At 52.2% G+C, this 24,513-nt stretch overlaps 2 protein-coding genes across 2 annotated transcripts; both read left to right on the forward strand.

Annotated features, from left to right (window-relative positions):
- The first annotated feature begins 2,982 nt into the window (after positions 1–2,982).
- Positions 2,983–6,732, forward strand: Lcn6 (lipocalin 6). The gene is made up of 6 exons (XM_075984600.1): positions 2,983–3,075; positions 3,263–3,402; positions 5,356–5,426; positions 6,006–6,116; positions 6,323–6,424; positions 6,659–6,732. Exons 1-6 carry the CDS (start codon positions 2,983–2,985, stop codon positions 6,730–6,732), a joined length of 591 nt encoding a protein of 196 aa, XP_075840715.1.
- Positions 6,733–8,224: 1,492 nt separating this feature from the next.
- Positions 8,225–11,377, forward strand: Lcn10 (lipocalin 10). Its single transcript, XM_075984430.1, has 6 exons — positions 8,225–8,326; positions 8,995–9,134; positions 9,463–9,533; positions 9,861–9,968; positions 10,628–10,726; positions 11,260–11,377. The coding sequence occupies exons 1-6, from the start codon at positions 8,225–8,227 to the stop codon at positions 11,286–11,288; spliced, it is 549 nt and encodes a 182-aa protein (XP_075840545.1). The 3' UTR covers positions 11,289–11,377.
- The last annotated feature ends 13,136 nt before the right edge of the window (positions 11,378–24,513 follow it).

A 24,513-nucleotide genomic window follows, 5' to 3' on the forward strand; every position in this document is an offset into this window, starting at 1 on the left:
TATCAGTAATTGTTCAGGAACTGAGTACGTGCGAGTGTGGCTGTTAGGTCCTTGGTTCCCAGGGGAGGAGGGGAAGCACTATGAGAGGCTGAGAGGATTCAGAATTGTCAAAAATGGCTTTAGGATTGTCTTAAAGTCTTACACTACCAGCAGTTAAACTCTGCCTTTCTGGAACATATATGTAAGTCATGTGTTCTCCCTGAAGTTGGTGCCTGTTCTTTCAGCTTCTTTTGTAGAGTATTTTAGCTCAGCCTTGGGTCTTCTCTGCACAAGGTTGGACTTGCCCCCACAGGACTCCATGAAGCTCTAGACTCTCGAAAGAGGATTCTTTTTATTTTGAAGATTTATTTTATTCTGTTTGTTTGTGTGAGTGTGTGGGTGTGTGTGCATGTGTGCCTGTGTATGTCATGTGTGTGTGGGCACCCTCAGAAGCCAAAACAGAGTACTGAGAATTGAGCTCTGATCCTCTGGAAGAGCTGCAAGTTGAGCTATCTCTCCAGCCCCTGGGAAAGATTGCTGTAGGTTAAATTTTAAAGTTTACAGATAATCATTGTATTATCAATACAAAAGATTGTAGTAAAATCTTTGTTCTTTCTTTTCTTTTTGATTTTTGAAACAAGGTTTCTCTGTGTAGCCTTGGCTGTAGTTGAACTCACTCTCTAAACCAGGATGGCCTTGAAAACTCAGAGATTCCCTTGCTTCTGTCTCTTGAGTGCTGGGATTAAAGGAGTTTGCTGCCACTGCCTGGCAGTATTTTACATGGCAGGTATGGCTGGAGTTTTCGTCTTTAGGAGCAGCAAAACTTTTTCAAGGTGGTGAAGAAATTCAGGCACCAACCTAACCAGACTCTCATGGACTTTCCTTTCCTATACCGCCTTCTCTCATTTCCTGTTCCTCTGAGACCCTCCGAAGGTGGCTTCGCCCGTGAGTACTGTCCCCAGAGCTCTCTCCAGTCTGCTGTGGAAGATCCCGGCATAAGTCACCGCTTTTCCTGTCTGTTTTCCCCTGCTGCTCCTCATTCTGTTGTCTTAGGCCTATGTGTTTTGGCTGGAATATATGTTTTAAAATGATTGACAGCATCGATCTGAAGGTTAGGATGAGAGTTTTGGAGCAATTGTCTTCTAAGAGAAATCTTACTTTTTTCTGTCAGGTGTCTGGGAGGTCGTCAGCCAGGAGCCATCCTAATCCAGGTTCAAGGTCTGACTCTAGGTCACTGAGCTGGACAGAAGACCATTTAGCTGACGTTTACCCAGGGTCTGGTGTGTGCACCTTTACCCGTCCACAGCAGGGGCCAGCAGCGAGCTTTATTAGGATGTCTTTTCTGCAGAGACTCAAGCTGTGGACACATTGCACCCGTGGGTCCTCAAGGCCGGCTTGGATTGAGGATGGGGATGGTCGGGGGCTGGGTATAACGGAGGCGAAGCGTGAGCTTCACTCTTCTCTGTTCTGGGTCCTGAAGACCTGCAGCCTTGTGCAAAAGTGCGCAGGGCATCTGTGATGATGAGCCAGTCTCAGGGGTGGATGGCTACAGTCTTGGCTGCAGGCAGGAGGATCCGCCTACCACCTCCCCACCTCTTGAGTATGGTGGGTCTGATAAACCCCACCCAGAACTTCTGCTCCGGTTATTAGCTCCAATGACTTTGTGTTGGATAGCTGAAGCTGCAGACAGCAATCAGAGGAGCCTTGGGGATCAGGCTACGGACAGCAATCATGAGGGACCAGGCTGTGGACAGCAATCGGAAGGCCTTTGGGACCAGGCTGCAGACAGGAATCAGGAGGAAAGTCTTGGGGACCAGGCTACAGACAGTGTTTGATGGGGTTTAGGGTATTTTTGTTCTAAAGCATCACCTTCAGCTCCCTAACAACCCTCTATACAAAAGGGTTTATATAAAGGATTGTTTGGCTTGGGGCTTCACCCCAGCTCCTGTCATAAGCTCCCTCCCCTGGGAGTTGCCTCAGTCCAAACTCCCCCTCCAAGAAAGCCTGCCAAATGGTGGTGCCTCCCCAGGAGGGTCAAGAAAGCCCTCCAAAGGGTATCCCCTCCTCAGGGAAAGTTGAGCCCACTCCCACAGACAATTTAAACTGCCCCCCAGAGAATGAACACGTGGTCTCTGTGTTTTGTGTGGTCTCCCCTTTTCTCTCTCTTCCCCTTTGCGTATTTTCCCAGGGCTACCTGGGAGTTTTCTCATCTATTAAACATGGGCATCTTTTAATTTGGTTTGATTCAGTTTGATTGGGATTATTTCCATTGGCAGAGAGGTTCCTCGAAGAGAAAATACTTAACAGGGTCTGGCTGAAGTCAGTCAGGATTTGGTCTTAGAGTGCAGACATGTAGATGTGGCCCAGCTGGAGATGGATGGAAAATGAATATGTCCAGATAGGGGACAGAGGGGACAGAGGGACAACTAACCTGTCCTAGCTTGGTTGCAGGGCTGGCCGTTAGAGCCAGTGGGAGGTCACAGGCCAGCAAAGCAGAAGGCTGTGTGGCCAGTGAGGGTGGGAATGGAGCTTAAAAGGAAGTCTTTGGGGGTGGCTTTTTGTATTTTTAATGATTGAGGCAAAAAATGTCTGAAACTATGGTTTCTGGACAGACTCCTTTTACTTGGCCAACCTGGAACTAGGACTTGACCTCAGCTTGGACCTGCACGGATCAGGAAAAGAGAAGCTTGGGAGAATACTGGTCCTGAGGAGGGGAGAAGACAGGGTGGACAGCTTTAGGAGGCTTACTCTGGAACTTTCTGGGGAGTGGGCACTGTGTTGTTGATTAGAACAGGTTCCTGGGCTTCTCTTGCCTCTGCTAGACACCAAGACCAGCACAGTTCAACACCACCCTCCCCACTCTGAGTGATTTTGCTTTGTGAGAGGTCAGAATGCTATCCTGGCAGTTAGTGGCCACCCACACTGAGGCACTTAGAGTCGTATAAACTGTTTCCTGGTGGGAGATGGCACATCCCGGCCTACTGCACGGTGGCCTCCGGAAGCATGAAGGTGGTGTTTCTGGCGGCTGCTCTTCTTGCTTTGGTCTCTATGTCCCCGGTCCAGGCCCTGTGGCTGGGAAGGCTGGATCCTAAGCAGGTAACAGCCTTCTTGGGCAACAGGTCCTCGGGCCAGGCCCTACCTTTGAGGCTATACAGCATTTGCATCCCCAAGAGTCAATCTGGATAAGCATGGATCGAGGGAGTTAGACTGTGTGAAGGGTGCGGGAGTTCTTTAACTGCTCTGAAGGAGGAGAGCCCGGTATCTCAGCCAATGATTCCCCTAGTTCCTTGGGCCCTGGTACATCCTGGCGATGGCCTCCCGTGCCAAGGACTTCATGGTGGAGAAGGACATGAAGAATGTAGAAGGCGTCCTGGTGACTCTCACTCCGGATAACAAGCTGAGAGTTCTGTCTTCCCGGCAGGGGTGAGTTGGCAACCCCTGAGCTAGGGACTCTGTTTCAGCTTCCTCAGCAGGAGACCTTCCCCAGAGGGGCTGTGGGATTTGTCTCCCTCCTTCAGAGAGAGGACTGGATTCTGCAGACCAGCTCCTGACTGCATGGTTGGCTCTCCGTGCTCCCCACTCCTTTGTGCTCCCCGGGTTAATCTCTTCTGTTCCTGAGGTCCCCTGAGTGGAACGCTCCCTGCCTCTGTTGCCCTTTCTTCCTTCCCCTGGTGGACTCTGCCTGCCTCATCCACTTTCTGCCAGCCTGTGAATCTCTGTCCCTGGCCTCTGACGGCATGACTTGATACTCCTTTGTTCTTTTTCTCTTTGAGTCTTGTGGAGCGTTTGGTCCTCAGGGCCACCGGCTTAGCTGCAAGCATTCATCTTTTCAGAAGGAGGTCACCAAAGCCTCAGGCTAGTCTAGCCTGTAGGGTCAAGCTTGCCTTGTCTAGTGAAATAACACATAGCAGTCCCTGAGGCACCTGGTGGGAGTTGTGGGGAAGTGGGATGAATGTCTCTTAAATGTGCCTCATTTGGTGTGCCAGGCTGGCTGCTTAGTGAGGACCTGAGCCACTGAGACAGGCTGCAGACAAGGATGACTTTGAACTCATGATCCCCCCACCTCCACCCTCCAGGGCTTGGCATGGCAGGTGTAGCTATTTCTGCACATCTGACTCATGTTTCTGATACTCGGTCACAAAGACAAAAACAAAACAAAACAAAACAAAACAAAAAACCAAACTAGCTACAGAGCTATTTTATAGTTTGTTTTCTGATGTTGGGAGGCTTTTTGAAAATACTTATGTGTGTGAATATTCTGCCCGCATGCATGTTTGTGTACCATGTGCATGCCTGATGCCATAGAGGGCAGAGAGGAGCATCAGATCCCCTGACATTGGAGTTAGGAATGGTGGTGAGCTACTGTGTGAGCATTGGGAACCAAAGCCGGGTCTTCTGTGAGACCAGCGAGTGCTCTGAACTGCCTGGCCGTTTCTCCAGGTTCGAGGGGGACTTTGTGTCTCTGAAGTGCTTTTTAGTTCTGCATTGAGTGCACAGCAGCCTTTGTGTCTGAGGGCTCTGGTTGCCAGGACACAGGGTGGGGGTGGGAGTTTCCTTTCCCTTTCAGTCCTGGAAGTCTTGAATCTTTGGTACTTCTAGAACTTGGCCTGGTGAGAGAGTGTGAGGCACACTCAGGTGGCTGTGCAGCCTACATTGCTGAATTATGACTTAGTTTATGACCGTTGTCAGAGGTACACTTCTGGGTAAATTTTCTTTGTTTTTAACTTTCTCTTCTGTTCCTGTGATCTGCTCATTGACCCAGACTTTGCTGTGGGTGTGAGGTGCATCTCCTGGTCTGCTGGACCAGCTTATGCTGTTTTCCTCCAGAACCTCCCGGGCATTGCTCACTGCAGGTGTCCTGTTCCCAGCTCTGCAGTCAAGTTTTGTCTAGCAGATCCTGCTGAGCTTCTCCTGTGTTTTCTCACCTCAGAGGGTGAGGCCTCAGGGGATGTCTGGATAGTGTCTTCTTGCTTGAACCACAAGCCAATGTCTCTTGAGCCCTCAGCACCCAACAGTGTGGATCCCTTGGGAAACGAAAGAAATGATGATGGGACCGGAGAGATGGCTCAGTGGTTAAGAGCACTGACTGCTCTTCCAGAGGACCCAGGTTCAATTCCCAGCACCCACATGGCAGCTCACAACTGTCTGAAGATCCAGTTCCAGGGGATCTGACACCTTCATAAAATAAAATAATAAAATAAAAGCTAAATAAACCATAAGAAATGTTTAGAAAAAAAAGAAATGATGAGTGCTGCTCAGGCCCCCGGGAAGGTTTTCTGTGTAACCCCGACATCATGAAATGTGAACCCCCTTTTTGGCCTTCCCTGCTGGCTGACATGTGTGTGTCTCAGAGGCCTTCCTGCCATTGCTTCCTAGGCCAGATGGGTGTCGTCAGAACACGGTGGAGCTGCTGAAGCAGAATTCTCGATGGGTGTTTGAGAATCCCTGTGAGTGTGATGCCCCTAGGACCTCCTCGTCCTATCACCGTGAAGGCCAGCTCCTGTGTATTCCCAGGCTGCAGTTGGCAGGGCCAGGCCTGGCAGGAAGGAGATCACTCTGCTCCAGAGGTCTTGGCACCGTTCTGTGGGCCGATAAAGGATCTGACAGTCAGGGCCCTGGGGTCAATTCTCAGCAGAGAGAGGCCCCTGAAGAGAGGTCTTAGGCCTCATTTCCCCACCCCTGTGTGCCCAGATGCATGTGTTTGGGGGGTCCTAGTCTCTATCCTTGGGCTTCTTCATGAGTTAAGAGGGCGGGGTGCCTGGATAGTAGTGTTCTACCCGCAAAGTATAGGACTGGGAGAGGTTGACCCGCTTGCTCTCAGTCACCCTGGGCTGAGCTGGGGCAAGCGCTCATCTGTCTGTCTGTCCACCAGCATCTGAGAACTGCTTCTTGCTGTCACAGTCAGGGGCCAGGGGACAGCTTGAGACCTCTGCTGAAGTTGAATAGGGTTTGGCTATGCTCCCCATTTTGACTTGCATGATGCTCCCATTTCTTCTGTCGCCCTGGATCTTGCATTCGCTCTCTAGCTATTGGCGTGTTGGATTATCGGGTGCTGGGCACTAACTTCAAGGACTACGCCGTCGTCTTCACACAACTGGAGTTTGGGGATGAGGCCTTCAACACAGTGGAGCTGTACAGTAAGTGGGGACAGGCAAGGTTGCTCAGGGTCGCTGGTGCCCCAGACATAGATACTCTGTGTCCACAGCCCCCAGTAGGGAACATACAGGGACAAGCTCCAGCTACCCTGAAGTTTGCTAGGGATTGGGGTAAAGAAAGGGTCGGGGGATACAGTCACGCTCTCCACACTCTGACTGTCTCTCAGAGGCTGCTCCTTCATGCCCAGGTAGGACAGAGGTGGCTAGCTACGAGGCCATGAAGCTGTTCACCAAATGGAGCCAGGGTCTGGGTTTCCGTGCCCAGCAGCAGGCCCAGTTGCGGAAGGACCGTGAGTGTTACTAGTACTGGCCACAGGGGGGCGCAGGCAGGTCTGACACACACGGAGTGGCTGGGGTGGTGGAGATGGTTCGTCTTCTTCAACTGGTTTGTGGGTGCTTCACCTACGCCTGTCATACATAGTCAAGTCTGTAGGAACAGCCTTCTTGGAAGAGGCTTGTGGGTAGGATCCTGGGATCTGCTGCAGCCCTGCTCTCACAACTGGCTTGTTTTTTTTTTTTTCCAGTCACGTGTGCACACAAGATCCTCCAGGTAGGCCACCTTTTCTGCACCACTCTTGACTCCCTGGGGAGCAGGTAGCGCCTGAGGCTTTGAGTGGACCCTCTTCAAAGCCCACGACTCTGCTGGTGGGAAGGTCACTGAAGGTGAGGATGAAGGCTGTCGTAAGCCCTTTGCCAACTCTTGCCCTGGTTTTCAGTGATGCCCCACCCCGGAGATAGCATCACATCCTCGCATCCTGGTGGAGGTGGACAGGCACTGTCTTTACTCAGCGGCTAGAGGTGCTGGTGTTGATTCTCTGCTCCCCTAGGCTCAGGCTGGGGTTGAAAATAAAGCAACTTCACAAGTAAACCTGCCACAATGTGTCTTCTCTGGGGGTGGGATGGTTCCTGTGCTGTGGAAGAGGACGTTGCCAGAGAACAGACCATGGGACCACAGAGCCAGCTCAGGGACAAAAGAATTTGATGCACTAATATCCCTTGTGAGAATTCTTGAGCCTGAAGACAGGAATGCTGACTTTTCACTGGGGACAGGATGTAGCCACCAAGAATGGCAAAAGCTGAGGTGCCTGGTCTAGACGAGTGTCAGGACACTATCAAGACAGCCCTGGACCACCAGAATCCAAGGACCGGGTCCAAACACCTATGCACTACCTAGTAGAAAGAGACACTGAGCGTTGCACAGTAGGAAAGCACAGATAGCATCCACAAACAACTTATAGGGGGTTAGTATCCACAGGCGGCCTGGCAGGAGGACACAGAATTCACAGACTGGCTGGCAGGGGAGTTAGGTCAGTATCTGTGAGCTTCCCAGCAGGGAGGTGCCCCCAGGGCCCCAGCTCCTCTATCCCTAGGCTCTGGCTGTTGGTTGGGGGTGGACATGGTGGTGTATGGAATTTCCAAAGGCCTGAGCCTATGGGCCCTCATTGCAAAGGGGGTATCTGGTCAGGAAATGGTGGAACAAAGTCACCTATTAGAAAGTAACATGGGGGGAAGGGTCAAAGTTTGGGCACACATCAGTTCTCTCTCTCTCTCTCTCTCTCTCTCTCTCTCTCTCTCTCTCTCTCTTTCTCTCTCTCCTGGCCTGGTCATCAGCAGCTCCTCAGGCACTATAAATAGACTTCCATAGCGAGTTCCAAAATTTATGCCTAGAGGACACTGTTTTCATCCCTCTTGTCTGTACACTTGCCCAAGAGTCTAGTCCCAGAGACACCCTAGGCTTCCGCCTCCCCTCTTTGGCTAGGGTTATGAGAGTCCCAGGGACCCGGTGCTAGGTGAGGCAGCCCAGACTGCAATGGTAGGCAGATGTGTGTAGTTCTAGCCCTTTGGGAGTGAGGGATGTGAGAACCAGCCTCCATATGGCCTCTGAGAACAGGATGGTGTCTGTCTTCAGAGACCTCCCAGACAGGCAAAGTCTGTTGTAACCAACCATGACCAAGGTAAAGTTCTCAGAAGGAGGGGCAGAGTTTGAAGTCACGCCTTCCCATCCCAGCGGCCCTAGTCTTCAGGGCAGGTCTGACACCACAGCAGGGCGGGCACGGCAAAATACAGCTTTAAACTCAGAGCTGCTAAGGATGAAGCTGGAAATGGCCCTAGCCACAGCCCTAGCTCTTGCTGTGGTGTCCTGGACAGAGGAGTTTTTCCCTAAGGAGGCCCACACTCTCAACTGGGGCAAGGTAAGCCTCATGCCCCCTGGTACCTTCATCAGGTACTAGGGTTACAGGGTACAAAGGCCACTTAGGACCAGAGCTCCAACTGTGGGGTGATCTGGGATAATGTCCTCAGCAGGAGGACAGAGCACGGCATCTGTTGAGCCCAGCTGTGTTGGTTACCTGTCGTCTCCCGCCACTGCTCCAGCCCTGGGACCTCTTGGAGATACCTCTGCTGCAAAAACAGTGGGGTGGAGGGGCAAGCATTAGAGGTGCCCTGAAGCGGAAGATTGCCGGTGGGGTGGCTGTGGGTGCAGAGGCGAGGTGGACAATGTAAGAAGCACACACAGAGTATTAGGATCAAGGAGTATGCATCGGGGAAAAGTTGGCAGCTAGCGGCCCAGGGACAAGTAGGAGAGAAAGTGGCTGAATGTTGGTGTTACAGGGAGGCCAAGAGGGAAGGAACCGCTGGGGTGGGTATGGTAGACACAGCCCAGGCTTCAGACTCCTGGACACCTGACCAGCTAAGCGCCAGCTTCTCTTCAGCTTGGGACAGGGTAGTGTCCACCTGCAGATACAGATGTGGTCTGGGTCTTGGGAAAGGGCCTCTTGCTGGCTCTGTTCTCTAGCTGGGAGCCTGGACAGGCAGCATGGTGTAGCAGCTCCAACACCGTCCTCCCGTGCTGCCCCCGCAGTTTTCAGGCTTCTGGTACATTATTGCCATCGCCACGGACACCCGGGGGTTCTTGCCGGCTAGAGACAAGAGGAAGCTGGGGGCGTCTGTGGTGAAGGTGCACAAAACGGGGCAGCTCAAGGTGGTCATCGCCTTCAGCCGGTGAGGGGACAGTGGTCCTGGTACACCTTTGCAGATTGGCCAGGGACAGCCTCTCTCTGGGAAGAAGGGGCCGACAGGAAGCAGAGTGGAGTCCTCAGACAGATGGTTTTACTACCTCTTCCTTTCCTGAGACCTAAGGGCTGATTTGGAGAGAAATGCATGGCACGGGGGAAGGGATGCTGGGAGTGGACCCCACCCAAACTGGCCGTCTTGGCCCCTGACCCCCACCCCTAGGTCCAGGGGCAGTTGTGAGTAGAGCTGGAGAAGTTGGTGGTGGAAGGTGGTGGAAGGTGGCCTCTGGCTGCAGCTCCTCACACCTGTCCCCCAGGCCTCAGGGGTGTCAGTCCATGGAGACGACCCTGAAGAAGGATAGAAAGAAGCCTGTGTTCAGGAATACCTGTGAGTAAGATGCCCGGGCCATGGGAAACTGAGCCAGTGGCCGGACACCCAAGATGGGCGAGCAGGGTGGCTGAGGTCCCACAACTGGCTGAGTGACCTGGCCTGGGAGGAGAGGCTGTGCTGTACCAGCTGATGTGTTGGGCACCAGATTCTGTACTATGGGTGGGCGTGGGTGCCCAGGCACCAGATTCTGTACTATGGGTGGGTGTAGGTGCCTAGGCACCAGATTCTGTACTATGGGTGGGCGTGGGTGCCTAGGCACCAGATTCTGAACTGTGGGTGGGCATGGGTGCCTAGGCATCAGTGGCTGCTGTGCTTCTCTTGTAGTGAAGGGGATAAAGGGTTTCCATGTGCTGTCCACCGACTACACGTATGGCCTGGTCTACCTCCGCTTGGGCCGTGCAGGTAGCAACTACAAGAGCCTGCTGCTCTTCAGTGAGTACGCTGTGCGGTCTGGGTATGAGCACCATGGTGGTGGAGGGCTCAGGGACCAGAGACACAGAGGTGAGGGAGGGTGAAGGGGAGGGAAGGCTGGCCAATGGGAAGGGAGGGCGGTTGGTGAAGGGCCATCTGAGAAGGGCTGTGTGTAGGGTTGGAGGTGGCAGCTGCAGAGTCAAGGGGAGACCCTCACCAGTAGGGGTCTAGATGCAGGGGCTGCAGGATAGGACAACCTTATGTGTTACTGTTCAGATGCTGCCCCAGAGGAGGTTGAGATGCGGGCTCTGAGTACTGAGCTCTGGGAAATGGAGGCTTTGAATGAGGTGGCTGGATCCAGTGTGAACAAGGCGGAGTGTCAGGGAAGGCATTGGGGATGGTGAGGAAGTGAGGTGGCCAGGAGGAGGGGCACCAAGCCTGGGCTGCAGAGGGGGTCTGTGGACAGAGCAGAGGAGAGGCATGCTTTGAATGTAGCCGACTTGGACATGCCCGTGGGGAGGGCTGTTTGTAGGGACAGACTGCAGGGTGACCCTATCTCCTAGCCTTGGAAATGGGTCCCAGGCCCAGAATGACAGTGAAGGAGAGCGTGAAAGATTAGGATACCACCCTCCAAATGTCTTATGGGCACCCCTGCTGCTGTGATTCTGTCCCCAACTCAGACAGACAGAACATCTCCAGCTTCCTGAGTCTGCGAGAGTTCCTGGACACGTGCCATATCCTGCGGCTCACCAAGCAGGCCACCATCCTTCCGAAAGACGGTACTACACGGCCTCGGGCTCTTATTCTCCTGTCCCCCATTCTGCCCCATGAGATAGCTGGTCCACGTAGGAAATGTGAGTGCATGTATGTGTGGCATGTGCCTGTGTGTGTGTGCATGCGTGTGCATGCATGTGTGCGTGTGCCTGTGTGTGTGCATATGTGTGTGTGCATGTGCGTGTGTGCATGTGCATATGTGTGTGCTTGTGTGTGTGTGTGCCTGTGTGTGTGTGTGTGTGTGTGCATGTGCATATGTGTGCATACCCGTGTGTGGCCACGTGGTCTGCCAAGTCAACTGTGAAGATGCCTAGATGTCCTCATCCCCCGTACCTGTGGGCTTCCTGCCAGCATTGGGTGTGCAGCGTCCCTAGCAGACCGAGGCGGCTCCCAGAGCATACAGACTCCAGTTGACGCTCAGAATGGAGACCACACAGCTCTACCCTCTAGAGTCCAGGGCAACCAGGGCAAGGACCCTCATATGAATTCATGACAGAGGTGGCAGCCAGGCCTCTCAGCACCGTGTTCTTGCCCACAGATTCCTGTGCACACACAATCCTGCCGTGACAGCCAGTCATCCTCTGCCTACCCCTTTGCCTTGAGAGTCTTCCAGATGCTGGAATGCTGTTCCAGGTGGTAGCTGTGGCATTCAGAGGGTGTTGCGTGACTGCACAGAGCCCGAGCTGTGACTGCTGCCTTGCATCCTCCAGTCCCGGCAAACTCCCACTGGCTGTGCTCATGGCTCCCTTTGGTTCACCTGCCCTGCCGAGTCTGACGCTCACCCTCACTTCACCCTGGGGAGGCTGAGCACAGACCATAGGCTTATCCCATTTTGTTCCTTTCTTTGAAACTGGGCTTTTTTATTTTGGGAGCTAGAGAGATGGCTCAGTGGTTAACAGTGCATACTGCAGAGGACTCAAGTCTAGCCCCAGCATCCACATTGAGGGGCTAACAAACACCTGTAACTGCAGTTCCATGGGATCCAACAGCCTCTTCTGGCCTTTGTGGGCACTGCACACACACACACACTACCTGTCCACATATACATACAATTACAAATAAAAATCTTTTAAAAGTTTTTATTTTCATATGTACTTTTTTTTGCCTCCCTAGGGATGGGGTTAAAGATGTGCACCATCATGCCAAACTCTGTGCATATTCTTAATTATACTTCGTTCTCATTCATTCTCCTTCCCCCGCCTCCCTCTTGCTTTCCGTCCCTATCAACTGGTCCCCACTTTGCTTTCATGTTTCAACCTTCCTACATTTCCTCTTCTTACGTTTTCCTGGTCTCCTTTCTACTTTCATGACACATACACTAAAATCTAGACCTTGAGACTGGAGATAGCTCACGAAGAGCACACGCTACTCTTCCAGAGCATCCAAATTCAGTTCTCAGAAGCCATGTCAGGCTCACCACTGCCTGTAACCTCAGCTCAGGGGATCTGATGTCATCCCCTGGCCACATGGGTAGCTGCACATATATGTGTACACTCTCACACAGACCTACAATAGGTAACACAAGTCATAAACACACACACACACACACACACACACACACACACACACACACACACACACAAGAACTGGACTCTACTGATGAGGGTCAAAGTGCCCTACTTCTCTTTCTGATTTTGTTTATTCAACTTAATATAATGATCTCTAGTTTCATCTGGTTTTCTGTAAATATCATCATTTCACTCTTGTTTAGGGTTGAATAGAATTCCATTTTGGGTGTACCACGCCGTATTTTCTCTGTCTTCATCTCTTGATGGGCATCTAGGCTAAGCCTGTACCTTGGCTACTGGGAACAGGGCAGCAGTAAGCAGAGATGTGCCCGTGTCGTTGTGGCGTGCTGACTTAGAGGCTTTCCCGAGTGGTCCCAGGAGTGGCCCTGCGGTAGCTCTAGCTTCTGTTTTTAGGAGCTTCCACACTGACTTCCACAGTGGCTGCAGCACTCTCCGTTGGTCTCTGGTCACTCAGCTGTGTTCTGCTACAGAAGCGGTAGCAGCAGGAGCTCCTCCTTCGGAGGCCTCCTGGGCTGGCTCACCTGCTGGCTGGGTCAGCTTTGCCTTTCTCCTCCACGTGGGTCTCTCTCCTCCAGTCCCAGGCACGAGCATCTTCTCCTTTGGCCTCTCACCAGCAGCAGGCTTCCAGCACCAGAGTGAAACTCTGCCACAGGTGCCACCGATGCTGAGCAGTTTTGAGCACTCAATCTTCACTTTAAACCTACCGTGTCACCGTGTGAGCAAAATGCCGTCACACGGCCCAGGTTTATCCTTTCATGATGTGGGTCCTAGGGTGTGGACTCAGGCCATCTGGCTTAGCAGCAAGCACCCTTATTTTCAGAGCCTCCTCTGGACTTCTAATATTGGCACATACCAGCTCCACCATCCAGGAGGTTCTCAGATGTGCCCCTGGGTCTTGCTACCTGTACCCAAAGATCATAGCCATTACAATTGGCTTCAGTTTGTTGGAATGGAACATCCCTGACCCTCTGGGGTCCACTGCTTAGAGAAGCCGGGCTTCTTTCATTTCGCTGTGATGTTCTGAGACCCCATGCTGATGAGCACATGACCAGTTTCCTTTTTAGTGCTGGCTGCTGAGTGTTAACGGGCTGGACTTTGAGAATATCCTTCACACGCAGTTAAGTTCCACAGAGCCAGCTTGATGCCTTCAGATCTTCCATTGAGGTGCTTCAGAGCAGAGCTGCATTTAGGGTTCACTTCAGACGACTGACTTCTCGCTGACTCCCTTTTCGCCCAGGTGTGAGCATCGGGACAGAATCCTTCTGTCTCCAATGGTCCCAAGGCTTTCTCTGCTGGTGGATTGGGTTTATTTCAACAGTTTTGGGTGATCTATGTTCTCTTAGATGTGACCAACCATGTCGATTGGCACAGGATTCCGTCATGCTGTTCAGTGTCGACGAGGCTTATCTCTTGTAAGATGCTTACCCTCTGTGCTTTTCAATTCATTACCTGTGTGCTGTGTTCACCAGACTCTTGGGTCGAGGGCATTTATTTGTATGTGACTTTTGGCTTATGAATGAAAACAGGATCCGGGGAGCCCGGATTCAGAAGGCAGTCGATCTCAGGTCCGACTCCACACTTCCTGGGAAGGATCTAAAACTCAACGTGTGGTGGGAGGATGGCATCTGACTTAGGCATGGCCCTACAGCCTTCTGGGAAGGAGTCAGGAGTTAAATATGGTGGGGTCCTGAGCACCCCTCTAAGCCTTAAGGTCCAGGAAGGTCATAGGGACCTGAGCTTGGGGTTCCCATCTCTTCCTCTGATATCTTTGGTTCTTAATGACAGATGGTGGTCACTGCAGAGCCAAGGACAGCTATGCCCTGCCATCTGACCTTAGCAATCTCTAGATTGTTGTTTCATTAGGCTGGGTGAGACCACCCTGCTCTAGGGGCCTCAGATTCCTTGTTTCCTTGGGTTGTAAGCACCCAGGACAGATGCTTTCTACTGCTGGGCTCTACCAGCGATGGGGGAGAAGGAGGAGAAGGGGGGAGGGGGGAAGTGGGGGAGGAGGGAAGAGGAGGGGATGAGAGGAGAGGAGGAAGAGAAGGGGGAAGAGGAGAAGGGGGGAACAAGAGGAGGAGCAGCGGGGGAGACATTGGGAAGAGGGAGCCATGTAAGGTCCAGAGGGCAGAGCATGAGTCAGTCAGTAGATTAGGGTGCCTAGGTAAGACCCACAGGGTAGACTCACAGAATCTATCCCTCTGTCCTTGAAGGTAGCCTCTCTTGAAGCAACAAGCTGGATGGGGACATAGTTGGTCTCAAGTCACATAGAACCAGTCTTGCAAATCTTCGTGCTGTTTGCCACAGCCTGACCTGGATCTCATAAGACCCTGGTAAGGTTAGATCCACCCAGGGCCACTGTGGCCTCAGGAGTGCTTTAGATGCTCTTTCCCTGACTCACTTCACAGAGGCGGTGGCAGAGCTGGGGAGCTGGAGAGAGAGCCATCCGCAGTAAGATCACTGATGAGTCATATATAATCATAATACCAGCCCCAGGATGCTGGTTGCTGTGGAGACGGAATTGAATCCTCAAGCTGTATTTATTCGGAGAACCTAGAGGCAATGTAAAGGAAAGGAGCGTTCTGGAGAAATGCTAGGGGCAGTGGACTGGATGCATGTGTGCCCCCAGGTCTGTGTGTGCTCCCAGGTGCGTGTGTGTCCCCAGGTGTGTGTGTGTGTGCCCCAGGTGTGTGTGTGCCCCCAGGTGCGTGTGTGCCCCCAGGTGCGTGTATGTTCCCAGGTGTGTGTGTGCCCCCAGGTGCATGTGTGCCCCCAGGTGCGTGTGTGTTCCTAGGTGCGTGTGTGTTCCCAGGTGCGTGTGTGCCCCCAGGTGCGTGTGTGTTCCCAGGTGTGTGTGTGCCCCCAGGTGCATGTGTGTCCCCAGGCCTCGAGGGAAAAGACAGGGGAAAACAGCGGCAACACAAAGCTCAAAGACAAGGCTGAGCATCTAGCCAGAAGTACAAGATTTTGGAATGAGTATTGCCCATGTCCTGGTTTCCTATAAAGTAAACCATTGAGAGATAGCCCAGACAAAGCTGTCTCCCCTGGCTTCCCGGATTTCCAGCTCTAGGGTAAAGCACAATGCAAAGAATCCATTCTGGTCTCTGCTCATTGCGTTTGCAGTGACAGACAGCAGGAATTACTGCATTCCGGAGACACATGTAGGTGAACCTATGCTTGTGTGTAACATGACAGACAGGAGGACACAGGTGTCTCACAGGTGTCCCCTCAGTGTCCATGTGGAGCTCTGGCTTGCAGTGGGATGATGGGGAGAGGGACCCTGTGGAAGGTTTGTGTTGGATGAGGCTGGGAAGGTGAGTTCATGTGATGGGAACGAGTCAGTGCCCAGCTGCATGAGGACACAGTGAGGTGACCCCTGCCAACTGGGAAAAGACTTTCTTTAGAACTCTCTCCTATGGGAGCCCTCTTGGACCATCACCTCCAGAACTTAGAGACATAAATGCTGTTTAGGCCTCTGTCTAGGGTCCTAGGCTATGGCATTCCCAGCTGACAAGTCCACACCCGCGAGCACACCTTAAATCCATGAGCTCTCAACTTTTTCTGGGGACTTAGGCTCTGAGGGGAGAACCCTCTTGGACGGCATCATCCCACTTCCTGTTCTGAGTGTGTGTGGGTGATGACAGCCCTTCCTGTCAGGAGGAGGAGAGACGTGGGATGACAGAGGGAGCCTCAATCACAGGACTGGACACCGTGTTCTGACAGAGGAGGCATAAAGACTCTGTGGTGAAAGAGACATTACTTTGAGCTCAGCCCACAGGTCCAGAGCCTCCGGGATCTCTTCCTGCTTCCTAGATCAACATGACCCCTGATTCCCACCCCCGCCGTGATCTGGAATGTCTGCATTTCTGAGTGAGAAGCAAAGTAGACTAGTCTCAGCTTCCTGAAAGCCCTGACCGCTACTCTCAGGGCTGGGGTTTCTGTATTTCTTCTCATCTCTAAGCCACAGGGCAGGAGCAGGTCTCAGTGACTTTATTCTGTAGAGACAGCTCTAAAAATGAGTGGCCGCAGATAGCCATGGACAAGTTTGCACATGCACACACATACAGCAGTGCACACCCATGTTCATGTGTGCGTTGCATGCTGACAAACAACTCTATTAGCACATGTGATGTATAGGCAGAGAATGCAGAGCCTCATGTCAACACAGGCACATGTAATGCGCATACCCCATCTTGTGCACAGGGCACACTCACAGTGGATCACACACCTGCATACAACCTCTAGATATATGCCTATGTGCAGAGTGTACATATGTACACCTGGACCCTTACACAGGCACATGTATTTACACAGTCACCATGCATACACAATATGTGCATATACAGTACACACATTCATTCACGTGCGTACATATTCATCCATGCACATATAAGTCTGCATACAAGTCCACATACACTCCTGATCATCCCGTCTCTCGCTCAGGGCAGAGTCTGCTGTGTTAGTTTGCAATGGAGGAGGGGTTGTCCGATGCCCCCGCCCTTTCCAGAAAGATTGGATGTCTGGAAGGTCCTGTTTTCCAATTGCAATCAACACTCTGCTGGGCTGTGGAGGTCTAGGGCGGGATAGTGGTCAGTGGAGCATCTTGGTGTCTAACGTAGGGAACGACCCAGAACCACGGTAACAGAGCCACAGGTTCGGTCAGTCTTCCTCTAGTCCTAGCAGTCCCTATATGGGCCCAGGTACCAAGGAGACCCGAGTTTCGGATGGTCCAGTGACGTTGACACCATCTGTTAGGAACCGTTACTCTCTTTGCTAAGGGGCAGCCTGACAGCTGCATAGAGCCAGAGACTGGCAGATGATCCTCGGGGAGGGAACTGTAGCAGGAAGCTTGATGGTGCCAGACGTGCCAGAGGAGCAGCAGAAGGCAGTGACTTCAAGGTGTCGGCTCACAAGGAGGAGAATCCCTGATGGGTGGGTTATGGATAGAAAAGGCCCAGGGACCACAGACCCCAGAACGTCCTTTTGCTTTGCTTCACACGTTTGTTGCTGCCATTTTTCTCCGGCATCTGGAATGGTGTGGATGGGTGTGGGGGATCCTACCGCCTGTAATGGGTGCGTTTATATCATGGGAACATCCCATTGTACTGGATGGCTTTACCTGTGTGTTATTATGAAGATGATTTCTTCATAAGCTGTACTGTGAAATTGATAATAATGTTAGTTTAAATAGAGTTTTGATGATTAAAAATAAAACAAGGAAGTGTCACCCAGCTAAAACACATGAGTTTCTATTGAGGAGTTGCATAGGCTGTGGCTTAGGTTAATGATTAACAAAAACACTTGAAAGCAGGCGGTGGTGGAGCACGCCTTTAATTCCAGTGCTTGGGAGGCAGAGGCAGGTGAATCTCAGTGAGGTCAAGGCCAACCTGGTCTACAGAGTGAGTTCCAGGACAGCCGGGACTGTTACAGATGGAAACTCCGTCTCGAAAAACAAAACCAAACAACTCAAAACAAACAAATAAACAAAACCAAACAAAAAAAAACCCCACTTGAGTTCCAGTAGCCCAGCTTCCTTAAATTTTTAGAACCTTAATGTCGGGAGATGTGTTCACAGGTTTCAGAGTGCATCACAGCTGAAATGAAGCTTCGAAAATAAAGTTAGGCTAAGGTGTTTTTGTTAAGTATCCTTGGGGGTGAAAAAGCCAAGAAGACAATCTAAACTTTGAGAAAGTCACATAGTTGAATGAGGAACTCATTAAGGCCAGGGAACAAGAACAATGCAACCCAGAGCCAGTGGTGGTGGCGGTGCACACCTTTAATCCCAGCTCTCGGGAGGCAGAGTCTCTTCCTTTTCCGGCCCCCTCTTCTTCCTACTTCTCCCCTTACCCCCTTCTCTCTCTCCGCCCCCCACCGCGTGGCTCCCTACCCGGGACCAGCTACTCTGGAGATCTGTGGCGTGGTCTCATGGCGTGCCCATCTGTCTCTCCTCATGGCCTGCTGCAGCCACTTGGGCAACTGCGCCGTCCCTGCCTGGGACTGGCTGCTCTCAGAACCTGCTGTTTGCTGCCTGCTGCCACATGGCCCACTGCCATCACTCAGGGACCTGCAGCATTTCTGCTGCTGCAGCTGCCTGGGATCCTGCAGCATTTTTTAATTAATCCGTTACATCCACAGTAGCACATTTCCCAATAATCACTTGGTGGAATCCATGCTTGTCCACTGAAGAGGAGCATACATGGTCCACTCTTTGGCAGAAAGGATAGAGCTCTGACCTCTGACACATGCTAAACACTTGTAAGTCTGGAAAATGCTCAGGGCAGGAAGCCAGTCGTCATAGGAGCCACAGCCTCTGGCTTCCATCTCTGTGACAGGGCACACAATAGCTGGAGGCACCTGGCAACTAGAGCTGGAAGCTGCGAACCAGCTCCGGGCTTTTCTTCATAAGAAGTTAAGCCAGCATGACACAGATATGAAGTTGGCTCTGCAGTGATGCAGAAAATGGAATAATTGTCGGATACCCACTTCCTCATAGAGGAGCCAAGCCATCTGAAGCCAGCACAGCTCGGGTATGAGGTTGGCTCTCCACAGATGCAGATAACTGTGTAATGGAGACTCACTTCCCTGTGGAAGGGCCAAGCCAGCTGAAGCCGGAATGCTGTAGATCTGAGACTAGTGCTCACGGGAAGCACTGTACAGTTGTTTGGGGTGAGGACTTCCACAGTGTCATTGATGAGCGTGTCTTTTGCTGATGTTTGAAAGGTTGGTCACTATGCTTTAAAGACACGTCCTGTTGCCTGTCACGGCTCCTTACTCAGGGCTGCTTATGATGGTTCAGGAGGCCACTCTGAGCTCCATGTCTCCCGACTCCTCACTATCCTGCACTTCCCTGTCCCTGACATCCACATCACTCTAATTGTTCCTTATGGTACAGCTGTCCTCTGACACACAGCCTCCATACCGGGCACCGCTTGCCTTGCAAGCTTAGCCCACAGCCTGAGCCTCTGCTCTCTGGACTGGAATTCAGGTATTGGGCCAGCTCTGTTCAAGGGCTCACTGGGCAGGCTTCTCCCATAGGTCTTCCTCTAGGGTTCTCAGACATACTCAGTGTGTTTCTCCATGTTTGTCTGAGACATCCCCTGTGTGTTTTTCTAGTCAGCCCCCAACAGCATAGACAGGGGCAAGTCACTGTGTCAGAGCCTCCTTGGAGCTGGGAGTGGGGTGGGTGTTATTACCAGCGTGGACCCTGGTCTGAGGTAGAGGATGGAGGAGGAACAGATGTGTGATACCATCAATAACGCCATCGTCAGTGCCACCTTCAGCCACAATGGACTCTGCTTTCCCGCACCCATTTCGTCCCAAGTTCACATCTGCCCAGTACTTCCGTGTGTACTTGACTCACAGGTCCACACAGTGTTTGGGAAGCCTAACAGAGCACACAGGACGTGCGAGAAGAGCCTCACACAGCCCTCTTAGTATTTGATAGGACTATTAGGCTGGAGTTCCAGCCTCCTGCTCACCCACCCCATCTTCAGAGTGAGGACAGTGGGAACCCCAGGGAGGAGATCTGGGCTCCTAGTGTGGATTTATCATTAAGTGAAGCCTTTTCTTTCCCATTGGCTCATGGGGCCTGGGATATCCCAGGCCCATCAGGGCCCCACACTGAACCCATGGGAAGCCTGACCATGGCTTTCAGATCCTGCACCTTCCCTTCTTGGGAGCAACTTTCCAGAACAAAGGTGTGGAATGGTTGTGAGAAGTCCCAGCATGAGTGTCCCAGGGTGAGGCAGGCAAAGCTTCAGCCAGACCATGACCATGGACATCACTTAGCATCCAAATGCTACCCAGGTTGGGCAACTTCCAATCACGTTTCTGTCTTTGTGATATTTGCTGTGACGGGACACAAGCTGTCCTACAAAGTGTCCTCGTACCCAGGTAAGCAAGGGCCTGGGAGAAACTGAAGGAGAAAACAAGGTGGTAAATTCAACCTTTCCTTCGGTGTGGCTGCCTCTGCACAGAGGACCATCTGGGACTGGTCCTGGCCCAGGAGGCTACTTTCCACTCCTTCCGACTTCAAGCCTATGTCACATAGCCCCTGCTGGCCTCGGCCCTTTCCACATACCAGCCCTGTGCACCTTCCCTCTCTGCTCAGAACCACAGGTCTCCAAATTCTGCTCCTCCCCCCTGCCCGGGGAATGAGCAGGCCCAGTTCCTCACACTGGGTCCTCCTACTAGGCTCAACTGTACACTAGAGGCTTTGTTCCCTTTGCAAACGTCCATTCCTCACTCAACAAATGGCAGATTTGTTGCTTCCACCAGAATCCCATCAGATGGTTGCAGGGAATTCACAAAGCCCCAAGTTAACTGTTAAGAAAAAATCCTAAGAAGGTGCAGTCTTGCAGGCGCTAAGAAATCCAATTAGGTCAGATCAAACCAAATGAAAATGCCCATCGTTTTATTAAGTACGGCGCTCTCGGGTGGCCGAGTGCGTGGCAGGGAGAAAGGAGAGCGGGGAGCGCATGCAAACCCGGAACCACATGCTTCTCCTCCGGGAGCCCACTTAAATACCCCGTGGGAGTGGTTCTGACCCTCCCCCAGGGAGGGGTCAGGACCTGGCATGCTGGGATTTGGAGTCCAGACTCCCAGGTCAGGGGGGCTGGGATAGATGCCAGGGACTGGGCTACGCTCCAGACGTAACATTAACAATTCCATGCCATTAGCTGTGTTCAGTCAGGAGTGTGCAATCACCACCAACAGCTAGTTCCACGCCATTCAACCCCCACAATAGACCCTCGCCTGTGAGCAGTCCCTCCATCACTGCTCTGAAAACTGACAGTCTGCGTTCTGTCCCCATGGACAGGCCCCTGATGACCAATTTTGTCTGTCTGTCTGTCTGTCTGTCTGTCTGTCTGTCTGTCTGTCTATCTATTTAGAGATAGGGTCTCATTATGTAGCCTGAGATGTCCTGGGACTTGCTCTGTAAACCAGACTGGCCTCAGATTCACAGAGGTCCATCTGCTTCAGCTTCCTGAAGGCTGGGATTAAAGGCATGTGTCTCCTGACATTTTTGTTTTGTTTTTGAGATAGGGCTTCTCTGTGTAGCAGCCCTGGCTGTCCTGGAACTCACTCTGTAGACCAGGCTGGCCTTGAACTCACAGAGATCTGCCCACCTCTGCCTCCCTGGGGTTAAAAGTGTGTGCCATCATCACCTGCCAGCTGACAGTTGTATAGTTGGAGTCCTGCAGCTTGTCTGTGTGTCTATTCCCTGCAGGACGTTCACCCTTTAGTGTGGTTCAGAGGTTCCTTCCTTTCATGGCTAGATCCTTTCCTACTGCACGGAGGGAACACACTCTGAGGAGCTGTTCCTGACACCGAGGGAGTCTCGAATAAACGCTGTAGTTTTACTTGCTTTTCGTTGATTTTTAGCAACACTAATTCAGGAGAGCACACAGCTGAGAAGCGTGTTATTAGTCTCTACAGTTAGACAGTTCTGCTGGAGATAACGCCTCTGACCACCCAGGCCCAGATTACTTCCTAGGGACTTGGCAGCCCTCTGTGAAATTACTTGTTCCTCTCTTTTGCCTGTGTGGGTGTCTGATGGATGACGTCAGGTGCTTGACACCCCCGTGTTTAGACTGTGGCGCTGCCACTCTCTTCTGATCGTGAGTCACACAGCGAATCATGACCCTCCCTCCCTCCCTCCCTCCCTCCCTCCCTTCCTTCCTTCCTTCCTTTTCCTCCTTCTTTCCTCCCTCCCTCCCTCCTTTCCCTCCCTCCCTCCTTTCTTTCTTTCTTGACAGTTTATTTAAAAACAAAACAAACACTTATTTCTCATCGCAAATTGTAGGTTGCTGAAAAGACACTTTCCACATTTGATCTTTTCTTTCCCTTCCCTTCCATTTTTTTAATTTTAATTTTTATCCATTTCTTTTATTTTTAATTTCATTTTTATCCATCCCTTTTATTTTTAATTTTAATTTTTTATCCATTCCTTTCATTTTTTAATTTTAATTTTTTTATCTATTTTACATACCAACCACAGTTCCCCCTCCCTCCCCTCTCACCCCCTCACCCCCTCACCCATCTTCTCAACCCATCCCCCATCCACTCCTCCGAAAGGGGAAGGCCCTAGGGGAGTCAACAAAGCCTGGCAGATTGAGTTGAGGCAGGACCACTGCATCAAGGCTGAATAAGGTATCCCACCATAGGGAATGGGGTCCAAAAAGTCAGCTCATATATTGGGGATGGATCCTGGTCCCACTGCCAGGGGCCCCTCAAACAGACCAAGCTACACAACTGTCGCCCACCTACTGAGGGCCTCATTCAGTCAAGACCCTTTGTTTCTATGGTGCACAGCTGGCTCGCCACTGCTTCTCTCACTTCCAGCCCCTCCCCCCACACCACAGTGCCCACCTCTAATCTCATCAGTCTGGAGGCCTTATCCCTCCTCTTCTAGCCTGGCTGTCTCTTGAATGAACTCTCCCACCCTCAGAGTATTCCGCTGCTGCGGTGGCTGGCATAGCGTGCTGCTGACCAATTCTCCCCATGTGCTGCAGGCAGATTCTCCCCGTGTGCTGCAGGCAGATTCTCCCCGTGTGCTGCAGGCAGATTCTCCCCAGTACTGCAGGCAGATTCTCCCCAGTACTGCAGGCAGATTCTCCCCGTGTGCTGCAGGCAGATTCTCCCCAGTACTGCAGGCAGATTCTCCCCATGTGCTGCAGGCAGATTCTCCCGTGTGCTGCAGGCAGATTCTCCCCGTGTGCTGCAGGCAGATTCTCCTGTGTGCTGCAGGCAGATTCTCCCCTTGTGCTGCAGGCAGATTCTCCCCATGTGCTGCAGGCAGATTCTCCCCGTGTGCTGCAGGCAGATTCTCCCCGTGTGCTGCTGACCAATTCTCCCCGTGTGCTGCAGGCAGATTCTCCCGTGTGCTGCAGGCAGATTCTCCCCAGTGCTGCAGGCAGATTCTCCCCGTGTGCTGCAGGCAGATTCTCCCCGTGTGCTGCAGGCAGATTCTCCTGTGTGCTGCAGGCAGATTCTCCCGTGTGCTGCAGGCAGATTCTCCCCATGTGCTGCAGGCAGAATCTCCCGTGTGCTGCAGGCAGATTCTCCCCGTGTGCTGTTGGCAGATTCTCCCGTGTGCTGCAGGCAGATTCTCCCCGTGTGCTGCAGGCAGATTCTCCCCGTGTGCTGCAGGCAGATTCTCCTGTGTGCTGCAGGCAGATTCTCCTGTGTGCTGCAGGCAGATTCTCCTGTGTGCTGCAGGCAGATTCTCCCCTTGTGCTGCAGGCAGATTCTCCCCATGTGCTGCAGGCAGATTCTCCCCGTGTGCTGCAGGCAGATTCTCCCCGTGTGCTGCTGACCAATTCTCCCCGTGTGCTGCAGGCAGATTCTCCCGTGTGCTGCAGGCAGATTCTCCCCAGTGCTGCAGGCAGATTCTCCCCGTGTGCTGCAGGCAGATTCTCCCCGTGTGCTGCAGGCAGATTCTCCTGTGTGCTGCAGGCAGATTCTCCCGTGTGCTGCAGGCAGATTCTCCCCATGTGCTGCAGGCAGAATCTCCCGTGTGCTGCAGGCAGATTCTCCCCGTGTGCTGTTGGCAGATTCTCCCGTGTGCTGCAGGCAGATTCTCCCGTGTGCTGCAGGCAGATTCTCCCCATGTGCTGCAGGCAGAGTCTCCCGTGTGCTGCAGGCAGATTCTCCCCGTGTGCTGCAGGCAGATTCTCCTGTGTGCTGCAGGCAGATTCTCCCGTGTGCTGCAGGCAGATTCTCCCCATGTGCTGCAGGCAGAGTCTCCCGTGTGCTGCAGGCAGATTCTCCCGTGTGCTGCAGGCAGATTCTCCCGTGTGCTGCAGGCAGATTCTCCCCGTGTGCTGCAGGCAGAGTCTCGCCTTGGCAGAGTCACAACATTCTGCCCCCATGAGCTGCTAGCAGCCCTGTGAGAGACCTGTTTTCTTTTTTATTTTTAAGGATTTACTTATTTTGTGATTTTTGAATTTTTATTTATTTATTTCTACGTTGTGTGGGGCTTTTGCCTGCATATATGCTTGTGAACCATGTATATGCCTGGTACCTACCGAGACCCCTGGAACTGGAGTTGCAGACAGTTCTGAGATGTATTGTGGGTGCTGGAAATCAACACTGAGTCCTCTAGAAAGAGCAGCAGGTGCTCGCGATCATTGAGCCATCTCTCCAGCTTGGGTTTTTGTTTTGTTTTGTTTTCTTCATAAGCTTCTAGAGCTATCAGGGTTGTTGACTCCAAACACCAGGAGTGAATTCTGGTTGATTTAAACAGAGACAGAATTCAGTGA

Source organism: Microtus pennsylvanicus, chromosome 9 (assembly GCF_037038515.1).
Source record: "Microtus pennsylvanicus isolate mMicPen1 chromosome 9, mMicPen1.hap1, whole genome shotgun sequence".
Classification (NCBI taxonomy): Eukaryota; Metazoa; Chordata; class Mammalia; order Rodentia; family Cricetidae; genus Microtus; species Microtus pennsylvanicus.